General features: G+C 56.8%; 3 protein-coding genes across 8 annotated transcripts; all 3 read left to right on the forward strand.

The window, feature by feature from the left end:
• The first annotated feature begins 819 nt into the window (after positions 1 to 819).
• DPH2 (diphthamide biosynthesis 2) lies at positions 820 to 3,949 on the forward strand. 2 transcript variants are annotated; one of them, XM_057745380.1, is made up of 6 exons: positions 820 to 1,158; positions 1,345 to 1,457; positions 1,720 to 1,943; positions 2,141 to 2,824; positions 2,913 to 3,089; positions 3,171 to 3,949. In XM_057745380.1, exons 1-6 carry the CDS (start codon positions 1,012 to 1,014, stop codon positions 3,293 to 3,295), a joined length of 1,470 nt encoding a protein of 489 aa, XP_057601363.1. In that variant the 5' UTR covers positions 820 to 1,011; the 3' UTR covers positions 3,296 to 3,949. The 2 variants fall into 2 exon arrangements, with proteins under 2 accessions (XP_057601363.1, XP_057601372.1); XM_057745389.1 differs by lacking the exon at positions 1,720 to 1,943.
• Positions 3,950 to 5,950: 2,001 nt separating this feature from the next.
• Positions 5,951 to 9,600, forward strand: ATP6V0B (ATPase H+ transporting V0 subunit b). Of its 2 annotated transcripts, XM_057708326.1 has the most exons (8): positions 5,951 to 6,134; positions 6,871 to 6,919; positions 7,132 to 7,215; positions 7,654 to 7,731; positions 7,945 to 8,014; positions 8,135 to 8,186; positions 8,406 to 8,596; positions 9,295 to 9,600. In XM_057708326.1, exons 1-8 carry the CDS (start codon positions 6,068 to 6,070, stop codon positions 9,319 to 9,321), a joined length of 618 nt encoding a protein of 205 aa, XP_057564309.1. In that variant the 5' UTR covers positions 5,951 to 6,067; the 3' UTR covers positions 9,322 to 9,600. The 2 variants fall into 2 exon arrangements, with proteins under 2 accessions (XP_057564309.1, XP_057564316.1); XM_057708333.1 differs by lacking the exon at positions 7,132 to 7,215.
• An 897-nt stretch (positions 9,601 to 10,497) lies between these two features.
• B4GALT2 (beta-1,4-galactosyltransferase 2) lies at positions 10,498 to 20,347 on the forward strand. 4 transcript variants are annotated; one of them, XR_009049142.1, is made up of 7 exons: positions 10,498 to 10,901; positions 12,441 to 12,796; positions 13,000 to 13,235; positions 16,235 to 16,425; positions 16,566 to 16,688; positions 16,777 to 16,984; positions 19,473 to 19,610. XR_009049142.1 is itself a non-coding variant. In XM_057708302.1 (7 exons), the coding sequence occupies exons 2-7, from the start codon at positions 12,493 to 12,495 to the stop codon at positions 19,621 to 19,623; spliced, it is 1,131 nt and encodes a 376-aa protein (XP_057564285.1). In that variant the 5' UTR covers positions 10,499 to 10,901; positions 12,441 to 12,492; the 3' UTR covers positions 19,624 to 20,347. The 4 variants fall into 4 exon arrangements, 3 of the variants coding, with proteins under 3 accessions (XP_057564285.1, XP_057564290.1, XP_057564296.1); XM_057708302.1 differs by having other exon boundaries at positions 10,499 to 10,901; positions 16,777 to 16,902; positions 19,473 to 20,347; XM_057708307.1 differs by having other exon boundaries at positions 10,658 to 10,796; positions 16,777 to 16,902; positions 19,473 to 20,347.
• Positions 20,348 to 20,605: the final 258 nt, after the last annotated feature.

Genomic DNA, 20,605 nt, shown 5'->3' on the forward strand with positions numbered 1-20,605 from the left:
TGTAGCATATATAACCTGGGAAAATGAGGGGTCTAAAGAACAGCTTCTGAAATCAGACCTGGGTTTGATACTGATGGTGCCACTGACTTGCTGTATCTTATTAGACAGTCAGTTAGCCTCTTTAAGCCTCAGTTTCCTCATCTGTGAAATGGAACAGCTCTTACTCCAAAGACTAAACTCTCAGAATGTAGTACCTGGTGAACAATAAGTGCCTAGTGTTTGCCTGATTGAGACTGCTGTGAGGATAACAGCCAATTCTTTCAGTACATGTGCTATGCAAAGGATTATTTTATGAAATTTTATATCTAAATTAATTTACTCCAGCAATCCTACTAGAAGTACTATTGTTACAACCCCCATTCTGCAGGTGAGGACACAGCCATAAAGACGTTGAGTAACTAAGAGTCTCAGTAAGTAGTTAAGTGTCAGAGCTCAATAATATAACCCAGACAGTTTGGTACCTAACTTAAAAATTATGCAGTGCCACCTCCCAGATGATAAAGTGCACGGGAAGTGCTTAACAGCGTAGGCGGATAAGAACTGCTCAAACTGGAGTAGTTATTTTCTGGGAGTCAGTGTTTCTAAGGGTGCTTGGAGGCTGAACCGGAAGACCAGAGCCAGGAGAGGAGGGCCAGGAGAACTACAACACCCACAAGGATCTGCGCCTTCCTCTGGGGCACTTCCGATTGGCTTCGGGCTGGGAGGCCAACCATTGGTTCCCTGTGGTCGGCTTGTCGAGGATTGGAGGGCGGGAGCCGCGCTGGTTTTTAGGTGGGTAAAATTGCCATCAGCTCCGCCTCCAACACCCGGAAGTAATCTCCCTGGGAGGCCCATGTGTAGCGGACAAACAGGAGTTTGGATGGTTGGGGGCTGGCTCAAGGGCTGACTGACCCCCCAAGCCCTCGCCCCCACCAAGCGACTCTGACCCTTTAAGGGCCGTTTTTGAGGACGCGGGGCCTGAAGCTGACTGAGGGAGGTCTCCGCTGCCTCCCGCTAGCCAAATTGTGCCTCATGGAGTCTACGTTCAGCAGCCCTGCGGAGGCGGCGCTGCAACGAGAGGCGGGCGCTGCCGGGCTGCGCACTCCTCTTGGAGACCTGGACCGAGTGTATGAGCTGGAGCGAGTCGTTGGATTTGTCCGTGACCTGGGGTGTCAACGGGTGAGGGCAGGTTGGGGAGCGGATGGGTCGCCCAGAGGATCGGGATCTTGGGGTAATTTCATGAGGATGGGAATGGGGGGAGATGCTTTTCTGGGAGGAGGGGCTTTGAAGGTTAGGTAGGGACTCCCGGGAAGGTTTCCCTTGAAGAGGAGAGGCTGTTCCTGACTCCATGGTTTATGCTTACAGGTGGCTTTGCAGTTCCCTGATCAGCAATTGGGAGATGCTGGGCCCGTGGCTGCACGACTGGAGGAGGCCACGGGGTCGAAGATGTTCATTCTGGGAGACACAGCCTATGGCAGGTGTGAATTTGAGCTTGAGAACAGAGGGCGGTGCAGGTCTCGGGGTCCTGGGCTCATGGCGGTTTTCCCCTCTATGACCGTGTCTGCCCCCAGTGGTTGTGTTTCTCCCTGATGACGATGATTCCTCTGCTGAAACTAGCTCTTCTCAGTGACAGCGTCTTCTTTTCATAATGTCATTTTCTTCACTGACCACGTTTTCCATGGATGACAGCAACACTTTTCTCTTTGAGAACCCCTCTCACTAATGGTATCTCCCCTGCAGCTGCTGTGTGGATGTACTGGGTGCTGAGCAAGCTGGAGCTCAGGCCCTTGTACATTTTGGCCCTGCCTGCTTAAGCCCTCCTGCCTGTCCACTGCCTGTTGCCTTCGTCCTCAGTCAGCGATCTGTGGCCTTGGAGCTCTGCGCTAAGGCCTTCGAGGCCCAGAACCCAGACCCCACAGCACCTGTGGTGCTGCTGAGTGAGCCAGCCTGTGCCCACGCCCTGGGTGAGGGTTTTGCCTGTGCATGCAGGAAGGGTGGGCTGACCAGTTTGTGCCTTAATTTCCCCATTTCAGTACACTCCCAAGGAGTTTTCAATATGGGCTTGACCCCAGCCTCTGCTTTTGGGTCCCATTCAGTCTCCTGGGGATGAGGGGATCTTGCTTTACCAGGCACCAACCGTGACACCACTTCCTTCTTCCAGAGGCCTTGGCCACCCTTCTGCGCCCACAGTACCTGGACCTGCTTGTCTCCAGCCCAGCTCTTCCCCTGCCAGTGGGCTCCCACAGTCCAGATCCTGAGCCCTTGGAGCGTTTTGGGCGCCGCTTCCCTCTGGCTCCAGGGAGGTGTCTGGAAGAGTATGGTGCCTTCTATGTGGGGGACTCTGAGGCCATCTCTGACCCTGACCTTGACCCAGACCTGAGCCGGCTACTCTTGGGCTGGGCACCAGGGCGGCCCTTCTTCTCCTGCTGCCCAGACACAGGGCAGACTCAAGATGAAGGTGCCCGGGCTAGGCGGCTAAGAGCACGAAGACGCTATCTGGTAGAGAGGGCCAGAGATGCCCGTGTGGTGGGGCTGCTGGCAGGCACATTGGGTGTGGCCCGACACCGTGAGGCACTGGCACACTTGCGGAACCTGACAGAGGCTGCTGGCAAGCGTAGCTATGTATTGGCCCTGGGGCGACCCACACCTGCCAAGCTTGCCAACTTCCCTGAGGTGGACATCTTTGTGCTGTTGGCCTGTCCTCTGGGTGCCCTAGCCCCCCAGCCTTCTGGCAGCTTCTTCCGGCCTGTATTGGCACCATGTGAACTGGAGGCTGCCTGCAACCCTGCGTGGCCACCTCCAGGCCTGGCTCCCCACCTCACACATTATGCGGACTTATTGCCTGGTGAGTGGTGGGGGCACTGCCTAATGGAAAAACACTTGGGGCATGGAGTTGGGGGCCCATATGGATCCTCTTTCTCCCTCCCTTCCAGGCTCTCCCTTCCACGTGCCCCTCCCTCCACCTGACTCAGAGCTGTGGGACACCCCAGATGTGTCACTCATTACTGGGGACCTCCGACCCCCGCCTGCCTGGAAGCCATCAAATGATCCTGGATGCTCAGCCCTAGCCCCGAGGCCCCAGCTGGAGCTGGCTGAGAGCAGCCCTGCAGGTGAGTGTGGCAAATCTCCACTCCCATCTAAACTCTTCCCCCATGTCCAGCACACTCAGCCTCAACCCCCTCCCTCTGCAGCCTCATTCCTTAGTTCCCGGAGCTGGCAGGGACTGCAACCCCGCCTGGGTCAGACGCCGGTGACGGGAGCTGTGAGTGGAAGACGAGGGATTGCCATTGCCTACGAGGATGAGGGAAGCAGCTGATACCACGTGGGGCCAGAGCCACAGGAGGACTTAAGACCTTCAGTGCTCCCTGCACCAACTTCACTCTTCTGCCAGGATCCTTGAAGAAGGCTCTCATTGAGGCAGCCCCTCACTGAGGATAGGATCCAGCTCTTTCCTGTCCTGGCACTGGCACAAGGCTTAGCACATATTGGCTTAGTAAATATCTGTTGTTTAACTGATGGGGGAACAGCTCTGGGTCTTCCCTGAAGCCTTCTGGGCCATCTGTTCTCCTGGGAGCAGACCAAGACCTCTGGCCAATTCAAGTTCCTGCTGTGCAGTTGAGGGTCTGCCTTTGTTAAAGGCAGGTGCTGGATGGTTTAGACCACGGTTTCTCAACCTTGGCATTATTGACATTTTGGGCCAGATAATTATTTGTTGTGTGGAGCTGTCCTGTGCACTGTAGGATGTTTAGCATCATCTCTTGTTTCTGCCCAGTAGGTGCATGTAGCATGCGCCTCCCCAACTGTGATAATCAGGAATGTCTCCAGATGTTGACAAGTGTCCCCTATGGGGGCAAAAGCATCCCCAGTTGAGAACCACTGGTCTACAGCTATGCTATCCAATATAGTAGCCACATGTGGCTGTTCAAACAAATTTGAATCAATTAAGATTAAAAACTCAGTTTCTCAATCACATTAATCACATTTCAGTGCTCAAATAGCCACATGAGAGGACAGCACAGCTATAAGACATTTCCATCATTGCAGAAAGTTCAGTCGGGCAGTTCTGGTCTACACTGACTCCAATTTGTTTCTCAGGGAGATTACAGAAATTTGAATAAACCAGATAATTTTTCTCCTTGTTTCTCTCTATTTATCAAATACTGTAGGTCCTGCACAGGTCCTGTGGGTTGAGATGTGAATTGTATTTGACTGGATTCCTGTCCTCGGAGTGTAGGTGGGGAAGAGAGGCAGTTAAACAGGCAATTACCACACAGTGAAGCAATGTTCTTTATGAGTAGGGAAGGTACTGGGCAGCTGGACCCCAGAAGAGGCTTCTCAGGGGGTGTTACCTGAGCTGAAACTCTTGGATGGAAAAAAAATAATCAGAAGAAATGGAGTGAAAGGGACATTTGGGCAAAGGGTACACCATGCTTAAAATGGTCAGAGGGGTGAAGTGAAATGACTCACCTCTTAATTCCCCACATTTGCTGAAAATCTCAGCACACTGGCATTGTCCAGGGTGTTGAAGAAGCAGGTGAACAGAGAGATGTGATTTCTGCCCTCAGGGATTGCCCAGTCTGCTGGTAGGGGCAGTTCTGTAAACTGACTGGTAACTGGGACAAGGTGAGCACCAATCATGTATTCTACAAATGTGTATTGAGCACCCACTGTGTACCAGCACTGGAAATCCAGCAGTGAGCTCAGAAATTCTTTCATGGTGCTTACATTCTCGTGATGGGGGAGAAAGACAAGCAAAAGACTTAGTATGGGAGGCTTCCCTGGTGGCACAATGGTTAAGAATCTGCCTGCCAATGCAGGGGGCACGGGTTCGATCTCTGGACCTGGAAGGTTCCCACATGCCACAGAGCAACTAAGCTCGCGAGCCATAACTACTGAAACCTGCACACCTAGAGCCCGTGCTCTGCAACAAGAGAAACCACTGCAATGGAAAGCCCACGCACCACAACGAAGTGTAGCCCCCACTCACCGCAACTAGAGAAAGCCTGCACAGCAACGAAGACCCAACACAGCCAATAAATAACTAATAAATTTATCTATTTAAAAAAAAACCCAAAAAACACTATGTGGAATGATGATACGGGCTATGGAGAAATATAAAGCTGGGAAGGAGTGTAAGAGAAGGGGCTGCAATATTAAACAGCATGGCCAGAGAAGGCCTGACGGCGGGCAAAGACTGAAAGAAATTAGGAGTGAACCACGTGGATAAGTAGGAGAAAGAGGGTGCAAGTGCAGTGCCTTGAGTGTATGACTGGTGTGTTCAAGAAATAGCCAGGAGGCTAGTGCAGCCAGAGGAGGGAGTTAGTGGGGAAGTATTAGGAGGTTAAGTTGGGTAAGAGGCATGGGGTAGAGGCCTAGTAGGCCATTTCAAGGACTATGGCTTTTACTCTGGGGTAAATGGGAGCCACCGAGGTATTTCAGGGTGACATGATCTTGCTGAAGTTACAAGGGTCTCCAGGGCGGCGGGGCAGCGCAGAGCGGGCGCACTCCCCTGCCTCTGGTTAGGGAAGGCTTCCTGGGAGAATGATGTCTGAAGACCCATAGGTGTTGGCTGGGCCATGGGGTGAGCACCAAGAAGCGCGTTCCTTCAGACAGAGGAAACGGCATGAACTCAGTGAAGGACCGAGCAGACACTCGCGGAGTTGGGTCAGGGAGGAGGGCCGCGAGATCAGCACTGGCTTGGAGACGAAGCTAGCGCGGCGGCCAGCAGCCTCTGTGGAAAGCAAGGCTAGTGGGCCGGAGCAGGACGGAGTGTCGGGGCGCAGAAAGGAGCGGGCCTGGACGGACGCGAGACGGACCGCGGCCAGGCCAGGGGGTCGAGGTACTCAGTAAGCCTTTCAGGTCTCGAGACTACAACAACCACAACCCTCCGCGCCCGCAAGTTCCGGCGTCACCAGATTCTAGACCCGTGGCTCCGGGCCCGGCGTGGGGTCACGTGGCGCCAGCGCGTCACGTGGGCGAGTCAGGTGACACTGCGGGGTGGGCCGACGGGCTGCGGGGCGGACGGCGGACGCAGGGACGCGATTTGAGCTCTGGCCCCCCCGACCCGAGCCCCGCCGTCGTTGCCGCCATGACGGGGCTAGTGCTGCTCTACTCTGGCGTCTTCGTGGCCTTCTGGGCCTGCCTGCTCGTCGTGGGTGAGGTCGGGCCCTGGCGGGCGGGGTCGGCATCGGGCTGAGCTGGCCCAGCTGGAGCCCAGCGGGGAAGTGGAGTCCAGGGAATGCTGGGCCCCGGCGCGGGCTCTGCACCCCGAGCTCCGGGACTCGCCTCGCTTCTGTCCGGGCCTCTGAGCACGACAGAGGAGACCCGTATCTCCAGCTGCTTGAGGAGGGGCGCGGGCGGGGCTCGATGGGGACCGCGGACACAACAGCCCTGGTCCCTTTCTGTCACTGCCGCCCGCTTCCCCGGCCCCCTGCTGTCGTCCCTCTCTTGCTCTTGACCAGCCTGCTTGGGTCACAAGCCGATTGCTCCAGTTCCTCTTTTTCCGGTCGTTTTGCCCGCCCCCCAGCGTGTTGGGTAAACAGCGGCTGGAACTGGGCTGACTAGATCTGGTGGGGCCTCACCAGAGCTCTTGCCCCCTCCCCTCCTCCAAGGTATTCAGGCTTGCTGGTGGATCCCTTGACAGGTCTCGGTCTGGGAGGTGGTGTCACAGAGAGATACGGTCCTGAGGGAGTGGCAGAAAATGGAGGCGTGAGTAGAGGAATGTGTATAGGCAGCTGTGCTTTCATGTGGGGCCAGCCAAAGGACTCTTCCTTGTCTTCGATGTAGATAGACCTTTGGGAAGGTGGCCCATCAGCTGGGCCCATCTTGCCTGAGTTGTGGAGCTTCTCTCTGGAGAGCAGCCCCTAATCCTCGTTTTTCTCACTGCTGTAGGAATCTGCTACACCATTTTTGACTTGGGCTTCCGCTTTGATGTGGCATGGTAAGAGAGAGGTTTCCCCCAGGAGTTTCTTTGCAGCCTGTCCTCTCTCATCTAAGCCCCTACCCCCACCCCCACCCTCCCAGCTGTCTGAGATATGGACCTTTGGGAAATATGAAGTGTTTTGTCTCAGCATCCAGGACTGGTCGGGGGGGGGGGGGGGGGAGGGGTTTGTGCCACTAGGGCTGAATTGTCTTCCCCGGTCTGCACACCAGGTTCCTGACAGAGACTTCCCCCTTCATGTGGTCAAACCTAGGGATTGGCCTAGCTATCTCCCTGTCTGTGGTTGGGGCAGCATGGTAAGTGTTGGGGTCATGGGACAGGGGAGGGGCTGAATCATAGCAGGTGGTGTCATTGGGTTCTTAGTCATCTTGGGGGCAATGACAGGTCTGGGCTCTGCTCATTGTTTTTTTGTTTTTTCTGGCTGCGTTGGGTTTTCATTGCTACACGCAGGCTTTCTCTAGTTGTGGCAAGCGGGAGCTACTCTTCACTGTGGTGTGCCGGCTTCTCACTGCAGTGGCTTCTCTCCTTGTGGAGCACGGGCTCTAGGCGAGCGGGCTTCAGTAGTTGTAGCACATGGGCTCAGCAGTTGTGGCACATGGGCTTAGTTGCTCCTTGGCATGTGGGATCTTCCTGGACCAGGGATGGAACCTGTGTGCCCTGCATTGGCAGTTGAATTCTTAACCACTGCGCCACCAGGGGGGTCCCTGCTCATTGGTTTCTTATCCATCCACCAGGGGTATCTATATCACTGGTTCTTCCATCATTGGGGGAGGGGTGAAGGCTCCCAGGATCAAGACCAAGAACCTGGTCAGGTAAGTGTAAGACCCTTGTAAGGTTGTCAGAACCAACTGCATTGGGAGCTGCCTGTGTGTTTGACCTGCCTGACATGCTGCTCCTGACCAGCCTTCTGATGGGGTGGGATGTCAGTGGGGGAGAGGTGACTAGAGACTCTTCAGAGAGGAAGGTTGGTTTCTTTCTCATCTCTTTCTCCTCTGCACCCCCCAATCCCCCACTGCCACTACCAGCATCATCTTCTGTGAGGCTGTGGCCATCTACGGCATCATCATGGCGATTGTCATCAGCAACATGGCTGAGGTATGGAGGACTAGGTGGGGTGGGCGTTTATTCCAGTGTGCTCTGTATATTGCTTAGTGGTAGTGGAGGATGAGGAGTGAAGAAGGGGCTGGTTTCTGATTATTTCTTTGCCTCCCTCAGCCTTTCAGTGCTACTGACCCCAAGGCTATTGGTCATCGAAACTACCATGCAGGTGGGTGGGTGTATGAAGGCAAAAAGCTGGGGCTTCACAGCTGCTTCCCCCTCAGTGCACACCCCAGCTCAGACTCTTCATTTTGATATTCTCTCACCTACTTTGGCCTGCTTTGCAGAGTTGGGGTGGTGGCTGGCCCCATTAGTCCATGTTGGACCCCTTGCCCTCATCTCTCCTTGTGTCTGGCTTGGTCTCAGTTCTCCCTTTCCATCTCTCCAGGCTACTCCATGTTTGGGGCTGGCCTCACAGTGGGCCTGTCTAACCTCTTCTGTGGAGTCTGCGTGGGCATCGTGGGCAGTGGAGCCGCCTTGGCCGATGCGCAGAACCCCAGCCTCTTTGTAAAGATTCTCATCGTGGAGATCTTTGGCAGCGCCATTGGCCTCTTTGGGGTCATCGTTGCAATCCTTCAGGTGCTGAATCCCCCTGGAGAGCCTCTGTCCTTGTCCTCAACCCAGCCTCACCCTTTTTCTGGAGGAGCCACACTGCTCCCTTCTACACCTGTAACCATAGGACCACCTAAACAGCTTCCACCACCTAGTTCCCATTTTCTGGTTTTCACCTTTTGAAGCTTTCCATTTATTTCTGTCTCCAATGTGGTATCACTGACAAGGTCTTTTTTTTTGGTCTGTTATGTCTATATATAAAAGATTTAGTGTCTCTTTTGCTGTTCTGTTATTTTATGTGTTCCTCTGTGTCTTTGTAGTCTAGACCGGGTTGGAATGTGTCTGTGTCTGTCTCAGTCTGTGTTGGTGTGTTTGACCATGCTGTCAGTAGAACAGCACATCTGAGGTGTGTGTGTCCTCTCTGTCTGAGTGTGGCTAAGGATCCGCCTGAGGGTCTGAGTGTGACTGTGGGCACCTGACTGGGTTGACTCTTGGCGACTGGTACTGTCTATATGCCACTTCTCTCCGTCTGTCTGTCCGACAGTCGAACTCTGTAGTAGTTTCTGTGTCCCTCTTCACTGTGTTTGTCACAGCATGTCCATCCTGGTCCCATCATCCATCTGTTGTGGTCTGTCCATCCTGCCATGGTTCTGATCTTCTGTCCTTTGTCATTGTCTAATCTATTTCTCTGTCCCTGCCTGATTTCTCCTGTTCTTCTTTTGCAGACCTCCAGAGTGAAGATGGGTGATTAGATGATCTGTGCGGATGGGGCCGTGCCCCACTCTTATTTATTTGTGGTTTTCCCGGGACAGCTGGAGCTGTGCCCCTAAAGCTTTCAGGGGGCTTGGTGTTCAGGGCCCTCCCTGCACTCACTTCTGCTGCCTGTCGACTTGGAGGCACTGCCTGACTGGATCCTCAGTGTGGGGAGTGGGCCACTGATGACTGTGTGCAACTTTGCACCTGTGTCCCACCTCCACCTCCACCCCATCTTCCCAGTGTTTGTGAAATAAACGTGGTATTTGACTGGGTCAGTGCTGCTTGTGTTGCCTTCCTTCGCACCTCCTTTCATGGAGGAAGGGTAAACAGGCCTGTAGGTCTCAACTTCATGCCAGCCTCTTGCCAACTTTCTGACTCATAAACACTGTCTCTGCCATGGACAACGCTGGCTCCTGGATGGGAAGGGAAGGGTGGTAGGCTGAGGACTCTAGCTCTGAACATCCTTCTGAAAAGGGGCGAGTCTGGGGGTATGGGCCCATGTGTGTGGGGGGGGGAGGGAGGTGGCCTAGTCCCATGCTATCGCGGCTCTAGGCAGCTCAGCCCCAATTGGCTACATCTGCTTACCTGGCTCTACCCTCAGGCATTAATCATATCTACCCCTGGGGCCTTGGAACCCATTCATATGCCTCTTCCTATCCTGCACCATCCCCTGCCAGTAACTAGTTCGATCCCTTGTTCCCAGGGCTGTGTCCAGCTCCTCCCACTCCTGTCCAACCTGTTATCCAACCTCCTGATCCCGTAGAAGCCCCTGCCACAGACTTCTGTCCACGCCTTTAAGTGTCCTGCCAAACTAGCAGCCCCCTCGGCTGGCAGACCTTTAATCATGCTCACATCGGTGAGCTGACAAATCCCCGACCTCCCTGCACGAGTTGGCCTGACTTCCAGGTGCCCTTCTTTGGCTGAGTTCGGGCTCCAACCCAGACCAGACCCCATCCCTCCGTAATGGGTTTTACCCATCCACACCCTCTCCGGTTCGGACCTCGAATTTAACGCCTTGATGAGTCTGATCAATTTCTCCCGCCCCTCCGTGGACCTCCGTCCCCCCTCTCCGCCGCGCTTGGCCGCCGGCAGGGGCGGGCGTTGGAGGCGCGCGACACGGGTGCGGGCGCGCTGGAGGCGGGGGCCGCGGGGGCGCGCGCGCGGGCGCGTCGGCCGGGCCTGCCCCTCCGAGGCGCCGTAGCGCGGGAGGGAGGCGGCGGCGCTGTGGTCCATCGGTCGGCTGGTCCGCGGGTCTGCCCGGCCGCCCGGCCCCGCCCTGCCCCCCGGGGCGGCTCGGCTCCATGGCCGGCGGCGGCGGGAGGCGGCCCGGGGGCCGCGGGTGCCGCTGACCGGGAGGCGGAAGGCGGCGGGGCCGGGCCATGGGGGACGGAGCCGCCCGCAGCTGCCGGAGCCCGGAATCCAGCCGGAGCCGGAGCCGGAGCGGCGCCCCCTGCTGAGCCCCGAGCACCGGGTGAGAGGGGGCTCGCGCGGCCCCCAGCCCGGGGCCCCGAGAGTCCAGACCCGGCCCCGCGAGAGCCGCCCCGAGCGCGGCCCCGAGATCCCCGCCCGGGACCCGGTGAGAGGCGCTGGCGGCCAGACCCCGGCCTGGCATCACCCCACCCTACCCCCATCCCTGGGCTCCCCTTGCCCCCCTCGGGCTCCTCTGCCGACCCCCAGCCAGCCTCCCTTATTGTCCTCGCTCACCCTGGCCTCGTGGCGTGTGGAGGCGCTCCACTTACATTGCCCCTTTGCCTCGGCGCCCACCCCACATCATCTTCTCCAAGCCCCCTCCCCCCCCCGCCCCAGGCTCCACACCCACCCGGTCTTCACTGCTTCCCGGTCTGAGGTGCCACGTGTTCCGGCCACTTAGCCTTCCAGCCCCGCCCAAACGCACCTCGCAGCCGGGCCGGCAGCCTGACCTAGAGCCCCTGCCCCGGAGAGAGGGGTGGGAGTGTTTGCACGTGGGTCCGGGTGTTGTGAGCTGCCCGGGAGCCTGTGTGTGTGACTCTCTAAGTCCAGGAGCGGCGGCTTTGTTTGTGAGTGCGTGACTCGGTGCGTTACTGTTACTGTCACCCAACCGTGCCTGTGACTCTGTATGTGGTTCTGTGTGTATCTGAGTGCAGGTGACTAGCTGGGACCTAGGGTGTCTGTTGTGTGATGCTCTGTATGTGAGTGAGACTTACCCTGCTCTCTGAAGTACTGCCAGAAGTGCCCCCAGAAGTGTTGCTGCTGTGTGGGACCCACAGTTAAAGCCATGGCGCAGGGGAGACCCACTCCTCACATGCTGTCTCCAGGGCCCAAGCGTTCCCCTTTCTGGGAATCAGAACCAGCAGCGCTGGGCAGGCCCCAGAGAGTTTATCCCAATCCTTGAGATGTTATGGGAGGGGTGTCTGATGCCCCACCCTGTATTTTGACCTCCTGCTCCAGAGGGAAGGAATCTCATAAACATCTTGTTTAAATTTGGGCCACCTGGATGTTGAATATTACTTTCCAGCCTGGTCCTAGATGGCCTGGCTTGCTTGCCACTGGGACGTGTCCAACCAAACCACTGTCCCCCATATTCCCTGGAGGACTAAATGAAGTCCCATGCAAGGTACTTGTTTGCATGGTAAGTACTCAGCAAATGGTCTCCCTCACCTAGACCAGGAGTCCTGGGTTGAGGATGCCTGTGGGGCGTTTGTTCTCTGGGACACAGAGAACACATGTGGGTCTGTACATAAACGTGTTTCCTCGTTCATGTATGAGGCAGCGTGACCAGAGGTCACATGTCCGTGTTCCTGGGAATTCATGGGGGTGTGTGTGAAGTCAGGCAATAAGGGTACGTACCTGAGTGTGAGGTGGGTGAGACTGTGCTTGTGTGTGTCAGTGAGGACGAGGAAGGAGGGCATGTGTGGATTAGTACTCAGGTGTGTGAAGATGCGTGAATAGTGAGTTGCCAGGGACTGAGTTGGTGTGTGTTTGCAGCTAGATTGTAAGTTGAAGGGTGTGAGCAGGTAAGTGTGAGGATACAGGTCTAAGAGTGTGAGCAGTGCACAGGAGGTGGGTGGGTGGCATAGCCCCTCTGGCCCTGACCTGCCTGACCTGCTGGGTCTGTTTCTTTCCTACCCCTGCTCAGGCCGGCAGCCGGGTGCCCGGGCCCATTGGGTGGGCCGTCGGCCGCCTGCGGGATGAGCAGATTGCTGGGGGGGACGCTGGAGCGCGTCTGCAAGGCTGTGCTCCTTCTCTGCCTGCTGCACTTTCTCGTGGCCGTCATCCTCTACTTTGACGTCTACGCCCAGCACTTGGCCTTCTTCAGCCGCTTCAGTGCGCGCGGCCCCGCCCGTGCCCTCCACCTGGCTTCCAGCAGCAGCACCAACTGCTCTCGGCCCAACACCACTGCCCCCAGCTCTGGGCTCCCCGAGGCTCCCAGCGCGCAGCCTGGCCCCACGGCTCCTGTCCTGCCACAGTGTCCTGACTCGCCGCCTGGTCTTGGTGAGACTTCGGGGTGGGGCTTGCCTCTAAGGATGGGCAGAGGACTGGGGTAGCGGAGTCTTGACCCACAGGGGTGCCAAGGGTCTGGGTGTGTTGTCAGTGGGCTGTTCCTGGGGTTCCCTTGCCCATCCCAGGCAGAGGGAGAGGGCTGCTGTCCCTGGGTTCTGATAAAGGCCTGATTCCTGCCACCATCCTGCCTGCAGTGGGCCGACTGCTGATTGAGTTCACCTCACCCATGCCCCTGGAGCGAGTGCAGAGGGAGAACCCAGGCGTGCTCCTGGGTGGCCGCTATACACCGCCCGACTGCACGCCAGCCCAGACGGTGGCAGTCATCATCCCCTTCCGACACCGGGAGCACCACCTACGCTACTGGCTCCACTATCTTCACCCCATCCTCAGGCGGCAGCGGCTGCGCTATGGCATCTACGTCATCAACCAGGTGCTCTGCCTGCAGCCCCCAGGCTGGCCACTAGCCACCAGGGAACCCATGAACACCTGTGGGTGAGGGGCCCACATGCCTATTGGTGCATCCGCGGCACTGGGGGCATTCATGGGTGCTTGTCTGCCAGGGGTTGTGTGGACATACATGTGTGTGTGTCACTTCATGTGTAGGCAGGTTTGCTTGTGCGTTCAGGGGAGTGCATGCATGTTAATGGTGGCGTGCACACTGCCAGGTGTGTGCATAGCATCGATGAGGGGTAAGCGCCATTGTCTGCCCTTGGTAGGCCCCACTTCATGGTGGTGGTGCTGACTACGAGATATTGCAGGCCCCGAGCAGAGGGAGAGTTAGACCTGAAAGAGGGATCAAGTCTGCCTTAAGGCCGAGTGCCGAGCACAGCTGAGATCCAGGAATTCAGCTCAGGCTCTGAGCCCTGCCATGGGCCTGGCTGGGGCTGGCTGCCGGGACCTGGAGAGGATCTGATGCAGGCCCTCCTCCCCACAGAGAATTCCCAGACTTGAACTTGGATCCCTTTAGACTCCAGGACAATGACTGGAGTTGGAGCAGGGGGCTGTGGGACCACCAAGGGGCCTGGTCTCGTCCCGGAGTGGAGAAGCGATGACTGATATGGGTCTTGAGGCATGAACAGGCATCAGCTGGCGGAGGGACTGGAGGAGACAAGCATTTTATGTAGAGGCACCTGGAGGCCTCAGGCCCCACGAGAGAACTGGTCTCCTGTGTTCGGGAACTGTCAGCTGAGGGGTGGGGTCCAACACGTAGGGTGGGTAGCAAAGATGAGGTCGGAAGAGCTAGTGGAGGCCAAATCCAACAGGGTCTTAGAAGGCCTCTCAAGCAGTTGGATTCCAGCCTGAAAGTGACAGGGCCCCATTGTGAGGTTTTAATGAGGGAGTAAAGTGTCTGTGTGCTTATCTAGAAAGATTGCTCTGATTGTGTGTGGACGATGGGATGGAAGGGGAGCCTAGAGGCAGGGGGACTGGTTGGGAAAGCGTCCTGCAGATTAGGGGAGAGATGTGACACAGGTAGCGGAGTGTAAGGAAAGGGAGATGCTGGGACACTTCGAGGGTTTCAGTCTTGACTGTTGGCTGTGTGGATGGCTGCGCCTGTGAGTGAGATGGGAACACAGGACCTGGGCCAGGTCTGGGGGAGAGTGTGATTCTGAATTCTGTTTTGCATGTGATGAATTTAAGTTCCTGGGGGAAGTATAAGAGGAATGTTTAATAGGCAACTGGACAAATGAATCGACCTAGGAGTGAAGTCTGAGGTGGAGAGGGATCTGGGAGCCACCAGTTTACAGATGGTCCCTAAAACCAGCAGTGTCCAGCCTGCCCAGGGAGCCTGGGAGCTGGGAGAGGAAAGCCAGCACATAAGGGATGGGTGAAGAAGGAGAGACCACAGAGGCTGTGAGGGTTGGCCAGAAAGGTCCGAGGAGACCCAGGAGAGCGTGGTGTCCCAGGAGCCCAGGAATAAGCGTCAAGAAGGAAGCGTGGCAGCTGCATGAGCGCTGCTGGGGGAGTAAGGAAGGATGTAGACCAAGAAGAGTCCAGTGGATTTAGCAACAAGGTGGGCCCAGCAAGAGCCATTTCAGGGGCATGATGGGGGCGGAAGCAGATTGCAGTGGGTTGCAGAAGGAATTAGATTTGACAAAATGCAAGTAGCCAATTGGAGACAACACTTTATTAAAAAAAAAACCCTCTGCCAAGAAGGGAAGGCAAAAGGTAGGGCGGTGGCTAGAGGGAGGGCTTTCTTAGGATGGGAGAGAAGTGAGCATGTTTATGGCCCCTGTGAGAGAAACCTAGGGCTGCGCGGTGGTGAGAGAGGTAAGGAAGGAGTGCCGATGAGCCAGGAGAAAATAGACAGTTGCTCCAAGGGACGGTGGAGAGACGGTTCAGGGAAAGGAGGAAAGAGCAGGTGGGGCCGGGCCCCTCAGGGTCCAGGGGAGCAGCTCCCACCCCCTCAGGCCCAGGCTGGCTGGTGGAGGGGAGGGGCTACTCCTCCTCCTCTCCTTCTAGAAGGGCCGACTTGAAGACCAGGGGCCTCTCTGGCTCCAGCCTGGAGATCGTTGGTTAGAGCAGGGGGCTCAGGGGCCAGCTAGCTCCTTCCATGGAACCCTCCTTGCTCTGGTCAAAATTTGGAGGTTGGGGCTGCACAGCCAGGAGGCTGGCCTCAAGGAGACCTGGTCCCACAGCCCCACTTCTGGGGGACCCCCAGGCTCACTGTGCTTGTCATTTTGTTGGGGAGACAAGTGAATTGAGCCTGGTCCCATCCTGGTCCCAGAGGCTGCCCAGGGAGTTAATGTGGATCTACATGAGCCAGAGGGGACAGGCGGCTGAGGCGCAGTGGCTCAGTCCCTGTAGCCTGTGCATCTTTGATGCTGGTCAGTTGGGGGCATTCTTTGTTCATCTCACTCCGTGACATTCTCGGTAGAAACACAGCATGCTCAGGGCCACTCCTCTCTAGGATCCGCACCACCACAGAGAAGACACCCGGCACCCAGGACAGGGCCACGGGGCATATTTGAAGGAATGAATGAAACAAGAGCTCTAAATTATAACAGTGTGAATGGACCCTGGCATAAGTGAAGCGCACCAGAGGGAATGAGTAATTATACTGGGGTGGGGAGGTTTGATGAGGAAGGCCTCTCCAGACTTGAGTTTGATAAGCAGAGAAGAGCATTCCAGGCAGGGGGAACTGCTAACACCGAGGCCTGGAGGCAAGAAAGAGTCTGGCATGTTCTGGGGTTGCGGAGGAAGGTAGTGAGAGCTGGGCCTCTGGGGCTGAGGGCAGTGGCCAGAGAGGAGATAGAGCCAATTTCTGAAAAGCCTTGCAAGGCCAGGTCCAGGATAAAGAGCTGAACTAGAGTCTGGGGGCCCAGATCGGGGTAGTACTAGGCCCGCAGGGACCGCTCTGGACAGTGGTAGAGTGGCAGGTGCCTCCGAGTCTCAGGCCCAGAGCTGACCTGTCCCCTCCACCAACCCCAGCACGGTGAGGACACCTTCAACCGGGCCAAGCTGCTCAACGTGGGTTTCCTAGAGGCGCTGAAGGAGGACGCCACCTACAACTGCTTCATCTTCAGTGATGTGGACCTGGTCCCCATGGACGACCGCAACCTGTACCGCTGTGGCGACCAGCCGCGCCACTTCGCCATCGCCATGGACAAGTTCGGCTTCCGGTGAGGGCTCCCTCCTCAGCGGGACCCCGGCCTCCCCACCCCACCCAGGCCGTTGCTCCCAGCCCCAGTGCCCCCGCGGCTGCCGGGCCCACCTGGAATCCCCTCGGGCCCCTCGCTGACGCCTGCCTTCTGTGCCCTAGGCTGCCCTATGCCGGCTACTTTGGAGGTGTGTCGGGCCTGAATAAATCCCAGTTCCTGAGAATCAATGGCTTCCCCAACGAGTACTGGGGCTGGGGTGGTGAAGATGACGACATCTTCAACCGGTGAGCAGGGACGGGGTGGGGAGTAGACGGGGCGGGGGAGGGGTGCAGACCAGGTGGGGCTCTTTACCCTTCCTGGTGCCTGCTCCAGCCCGGCTGTCCCTGTCCCCAGGATCTCCCTGGCTGGGATGAAGATCTCGCGCCCAGACATCCGCATAGGCCGCTACCGCATGATCAAGCACGACCGGGACAAGCATAACGAGCCCAACCCTCAAAGGTGACCCCCGGTGCCCTCGACCCCAACCGTCCTGGCCTTTTACTCCGCAGAGGTGATGTCTCAGTGCCACTGATCCCCAGAGGTGATCCCAAGGCCCCCAACCTTGACTCCTAGAAATGACTCCCGGCACCCCGATCCCTGTTCTCCAGTCCCCGCTGTTCAGCCTCACCCCAGATGGCTCTCACCCCTGGCCTTATTCCTAGAAGTGACTGAAATTTAAAGGCAGGGCTCAGATCATCACTGAGTAGCTTGCATTCCTCTCGGTGCCCTCACAGACCTCACTTGTGCCAGAACAGATAGGACGAGAGATGGCGGGCCCAAGGCACAGCTCCAGGGCCTGGGGACCCAACAGAGGTGGCCCGAGCAGTGTGGGGCTAGGGTAGAAAGGCATTGCTAAGCCTTCTGAGATTGGAGTAGATGGCTGGTCTCTGAGGAGGAAGCAGCATTGGTGTCTTGCTGTCTGGGAGAAGTGCCTGAGGGCATGTGAAAAGGGGGCGCGGAGGGCGAGGGGGCCCAGAGCAGTCAGACCCAATCCCTGCTGATGGGCTGCATGGATTTCTTTCTAGGGAGGGAGACCGGCAGATACAGCACAAGGTGGTCAGGGCAAGGCGCTGTCCTGGTAGAAGAAGGAGTGATGGTGGGAGGCTTCCTGCAGGAGGTGATGGTTAACTGGAGTTTGAAAAGAGTTATTCATTCTACAAGTATTTGTCACACCCCTACCTTGGGCACAGTGCTGTATTCAGTAGGCAGATTCAGGAGGTCAGTCTGGATAAAAGGAATAGTATGTGTGGGAGTCTGGAATGTGAATGTCCATTGTATGCGCTGAGAGTCTGAAACTCTTCAGTATTATAGTCTGAAGGCTGGGAGTGACAGGAGAGAGGGTCTCTGCTGATCCCAGGTTGAGAGTTTCACTTTTGTCCCAAGGCTGCTGGGGAGTCATGGAAGGGCTTTCAGTGGGGAAGGGGCAGGACCAGATTTGGGTTTGGAAGGATTACCCTTTGAGTTTGAAGAAGGTGAAGGGCTATGAGAGCTGCTGGGCGGAGTGGGAGGAAGCAGACCAGGCCCAAAGGAATGGACTGAGCCCAGGGGCATGTGGACATGAGGCTGCTGTGCCCCTGCTGGACCAGTAGGGATGCTCTGCTCTGAAGTCAGGGTGTCAGAGTGGGGAGGGAGGCAGCAGCACTGATGTAGGGTGGATGTTTGGCAGAAGCATGAAGCACTGGGTGTCCAGGGAGCTGATGAAAAAGCACTTCCAGTAAAAACCATGGTTAGCAGGGAATGGATGACAAGCTGGGAGAAGAGGAACTTCAGGGCATCTGAGGGGGAGCGCTCAGTGCTGGGATGACTCCGGAGAGGAATCTGAACTGAGCTCAGAAGGACTGGGAGGATCAAAACAGTCAGGATGAGGGTGGGAGTGGAGCTCTGGAAGCACATGCCAGGGGCCGTGGTCCTGTTTCAGGAATAGCATGGCTAGGTGCCATCCTCAGTTAGTGATGTCTGCCTTAGGTGGGGAAGTGGCAAGAGAGCAAGATGTTTGTGGCTTAAGGAACTCTGTGGATGCTGGATCTAGGAGTTTTCCTGGATTCTTCTTTCCCTCACCCCGCATGTCCGGACCATCAGCAGGTCACATCAGTGCCACCCCCCAAACATATCTGAGCTGGTCCACTTTTCCCTTTACCTCTCCCCTACTGCAGCCTCTGTCATCTTGCCCAGCTGGTTTCCTGTCCTCCCTCTTCTATAGTTCACGCTCCCTGGCCCTCCCTCCCCCAGACTGGGCTAAAAGTCCCTCAGTGTCTTCTCACTCACTGAATAACAAACTGCTTCCTTTGACGTACAGAGGCCTGCCCGTACATGCTGTAACCTCCCAGCTAATCGTACCTTGGTTTTTTTCCCTTGGCCCACTAAGCTCCAGCCACTCAGCTGTGCAGATTCTCATTTCCCGTTTAGGGTCAGCATGTGCTGTTACATCTGCCTGGAATGCTCTTCCTCTGCTGTCAGCTTGCTGGTCCACACCCACCCCTTCCATGGCAGTCATCCTGGTGTCCCTCTCCTGTCTCCCTTAGCACTCCAGTGCCTTCCTTGTCTGTTGCTTGTCTCCCTTAGTGGAATAGACTTGCCACGAGAGGAAGGACCTTGCTGTCCTGTTCATGACTGTGACTCTGTTGCTTAGAGTGGGCCTGGCCCATGGGGACTGCTCAATAAATAGGTAGTGAAGGAGCGACTGAAGGATGAGGAACAGAGAAGCTGGCACAGAGGTGATGGCTGTGGGGAGTAAAGGCAGTGCGTACACTGCAGGACACGTTGTGTTTGAGGCACCTGTGGGCTGCCCTGTGTCTAGGTCTGAGATGAGAGAAAGACTGGTGAGTGTGTCGTGATTCTGGACTGAAGAGGGTGAGATCTCTGTTTTGAGGGTAATTGTAAGAGCCAAAGGGCTCCAGGCAGGTGGAGGGGGTGGCAAGGAGAACCGAGTCACCCCAGGAAGAAGCCAGGATGGCGTGAGCCTTGGCCCCAGTCATCCCTATTGGGTTTGGTGGTGAGCCCTGATCTGGACCCACTTCCATCCTATCTAGGTTTACCAAGATTCAAAACACGAAGCTGACCATGAAGCGGGACGGCATCGGGTCAGTGCGGTACCAGGTCTTGGAAGTGTCTCGGCAACCGCTCTTCACCAATATCACAGTGGACATTGGGCGGCCCCCATCATGGCCCCCTCGGGGCTGACGCCAATGGACAAAGGCTACCAGTGCTAAGGATTGCCTGCCAGAGGACTGACCTGCAGCCTGGCTGGCGGCTGCTCTGTGGTGGATTCCCCAGGACTGAGACTGTGGGCTCTGTTTTCTGAGGGTCTTCATTAGGCCCCCCAGCTGCACCTGGAAGTTTCAGAACCTACTTTGGGGCGCTTCCGTCCTCAAGTGTGGGCAGGCCCCTCAAGTGTGGCCCTCTCTGGGGTCAACCCTTCCTGCTCCTCCCTCCCCAGTTTAGCCCCCTCATTGTCAGGATTGGGCCAGCCCCTGCACTGCCTCGCCGAGTGGCCTAGGCCAGGTCACTCCACCTCTCTGTGCCTCAGTTTCCCCCCCTTGAGTCCCCTAGGGCCTGGAAGAGTGGGAGGTATGACTAGGGGGCAGTGTCGCTTCCAGGGGGAATTCTCAGACCTGGGGATCCCCCACGCTCCCAGGGGAGGGGAAACCTTTTTCACTCAACATTGTAGGGGGCAAACTCTGGTGCACCCCCTGCTGAGAAGCAGCCCCAGGAGGGGGTCAGAGGGGGTGCTGTGTCGCTGCCTGGGATCTTGGGGTTAGACTTTGCGTGGGGGCGGATGGGGCTTGGATTCGTTGAGTTCCCGCCCCCTCGCCTCTCAGAGAGAAGGCAGTAGCCCCAGGGCCGGGTCGTGTTTGTACATTGCACAGAAACTTGTGTGGGTGCTTTAGTAAAAAACGTGAATGGAGCAGCTCCTTTGTCTGTTTGGGGATCGGGATCCCTAAACCCAGACCCTGAGTGTGTTGTGGGAGGGCGCCTGGCCCAACCTGTCGGTCTGGCCCAGGCTGTCCTGGTTCCCCAGACCCCTCGAAGCGCAGCGGTTCGCTGGACTCCCGCCGACTGGAAGGAGGAATGTTTACCCTGCCGCTGCCTCCCGGCCAGAATAATAAACCCATTGGGCTCAGATTTCTGGGTTCTTTCACCTGCGCTGAAGCCGAAAGGTTCT

The sequence above is a fragment of the Hippopotamus amphibius genome, chromosome 1 (genome assembly GCF_030028045.1).
Source record: "Hippopotamus amphibius kiboko isolate mHipAmp2 chromosome 1, mHipAmp2.hap2, whole genome shotgun sequence".
NCBI classification, from domain to species: domain Eukaryota; kingdom Metazoa; phylum Chordata; class Mammalia; order Artiodactyla; family Hippopotamidae; genus Hippopotamus; species Hippopotamus amphibius.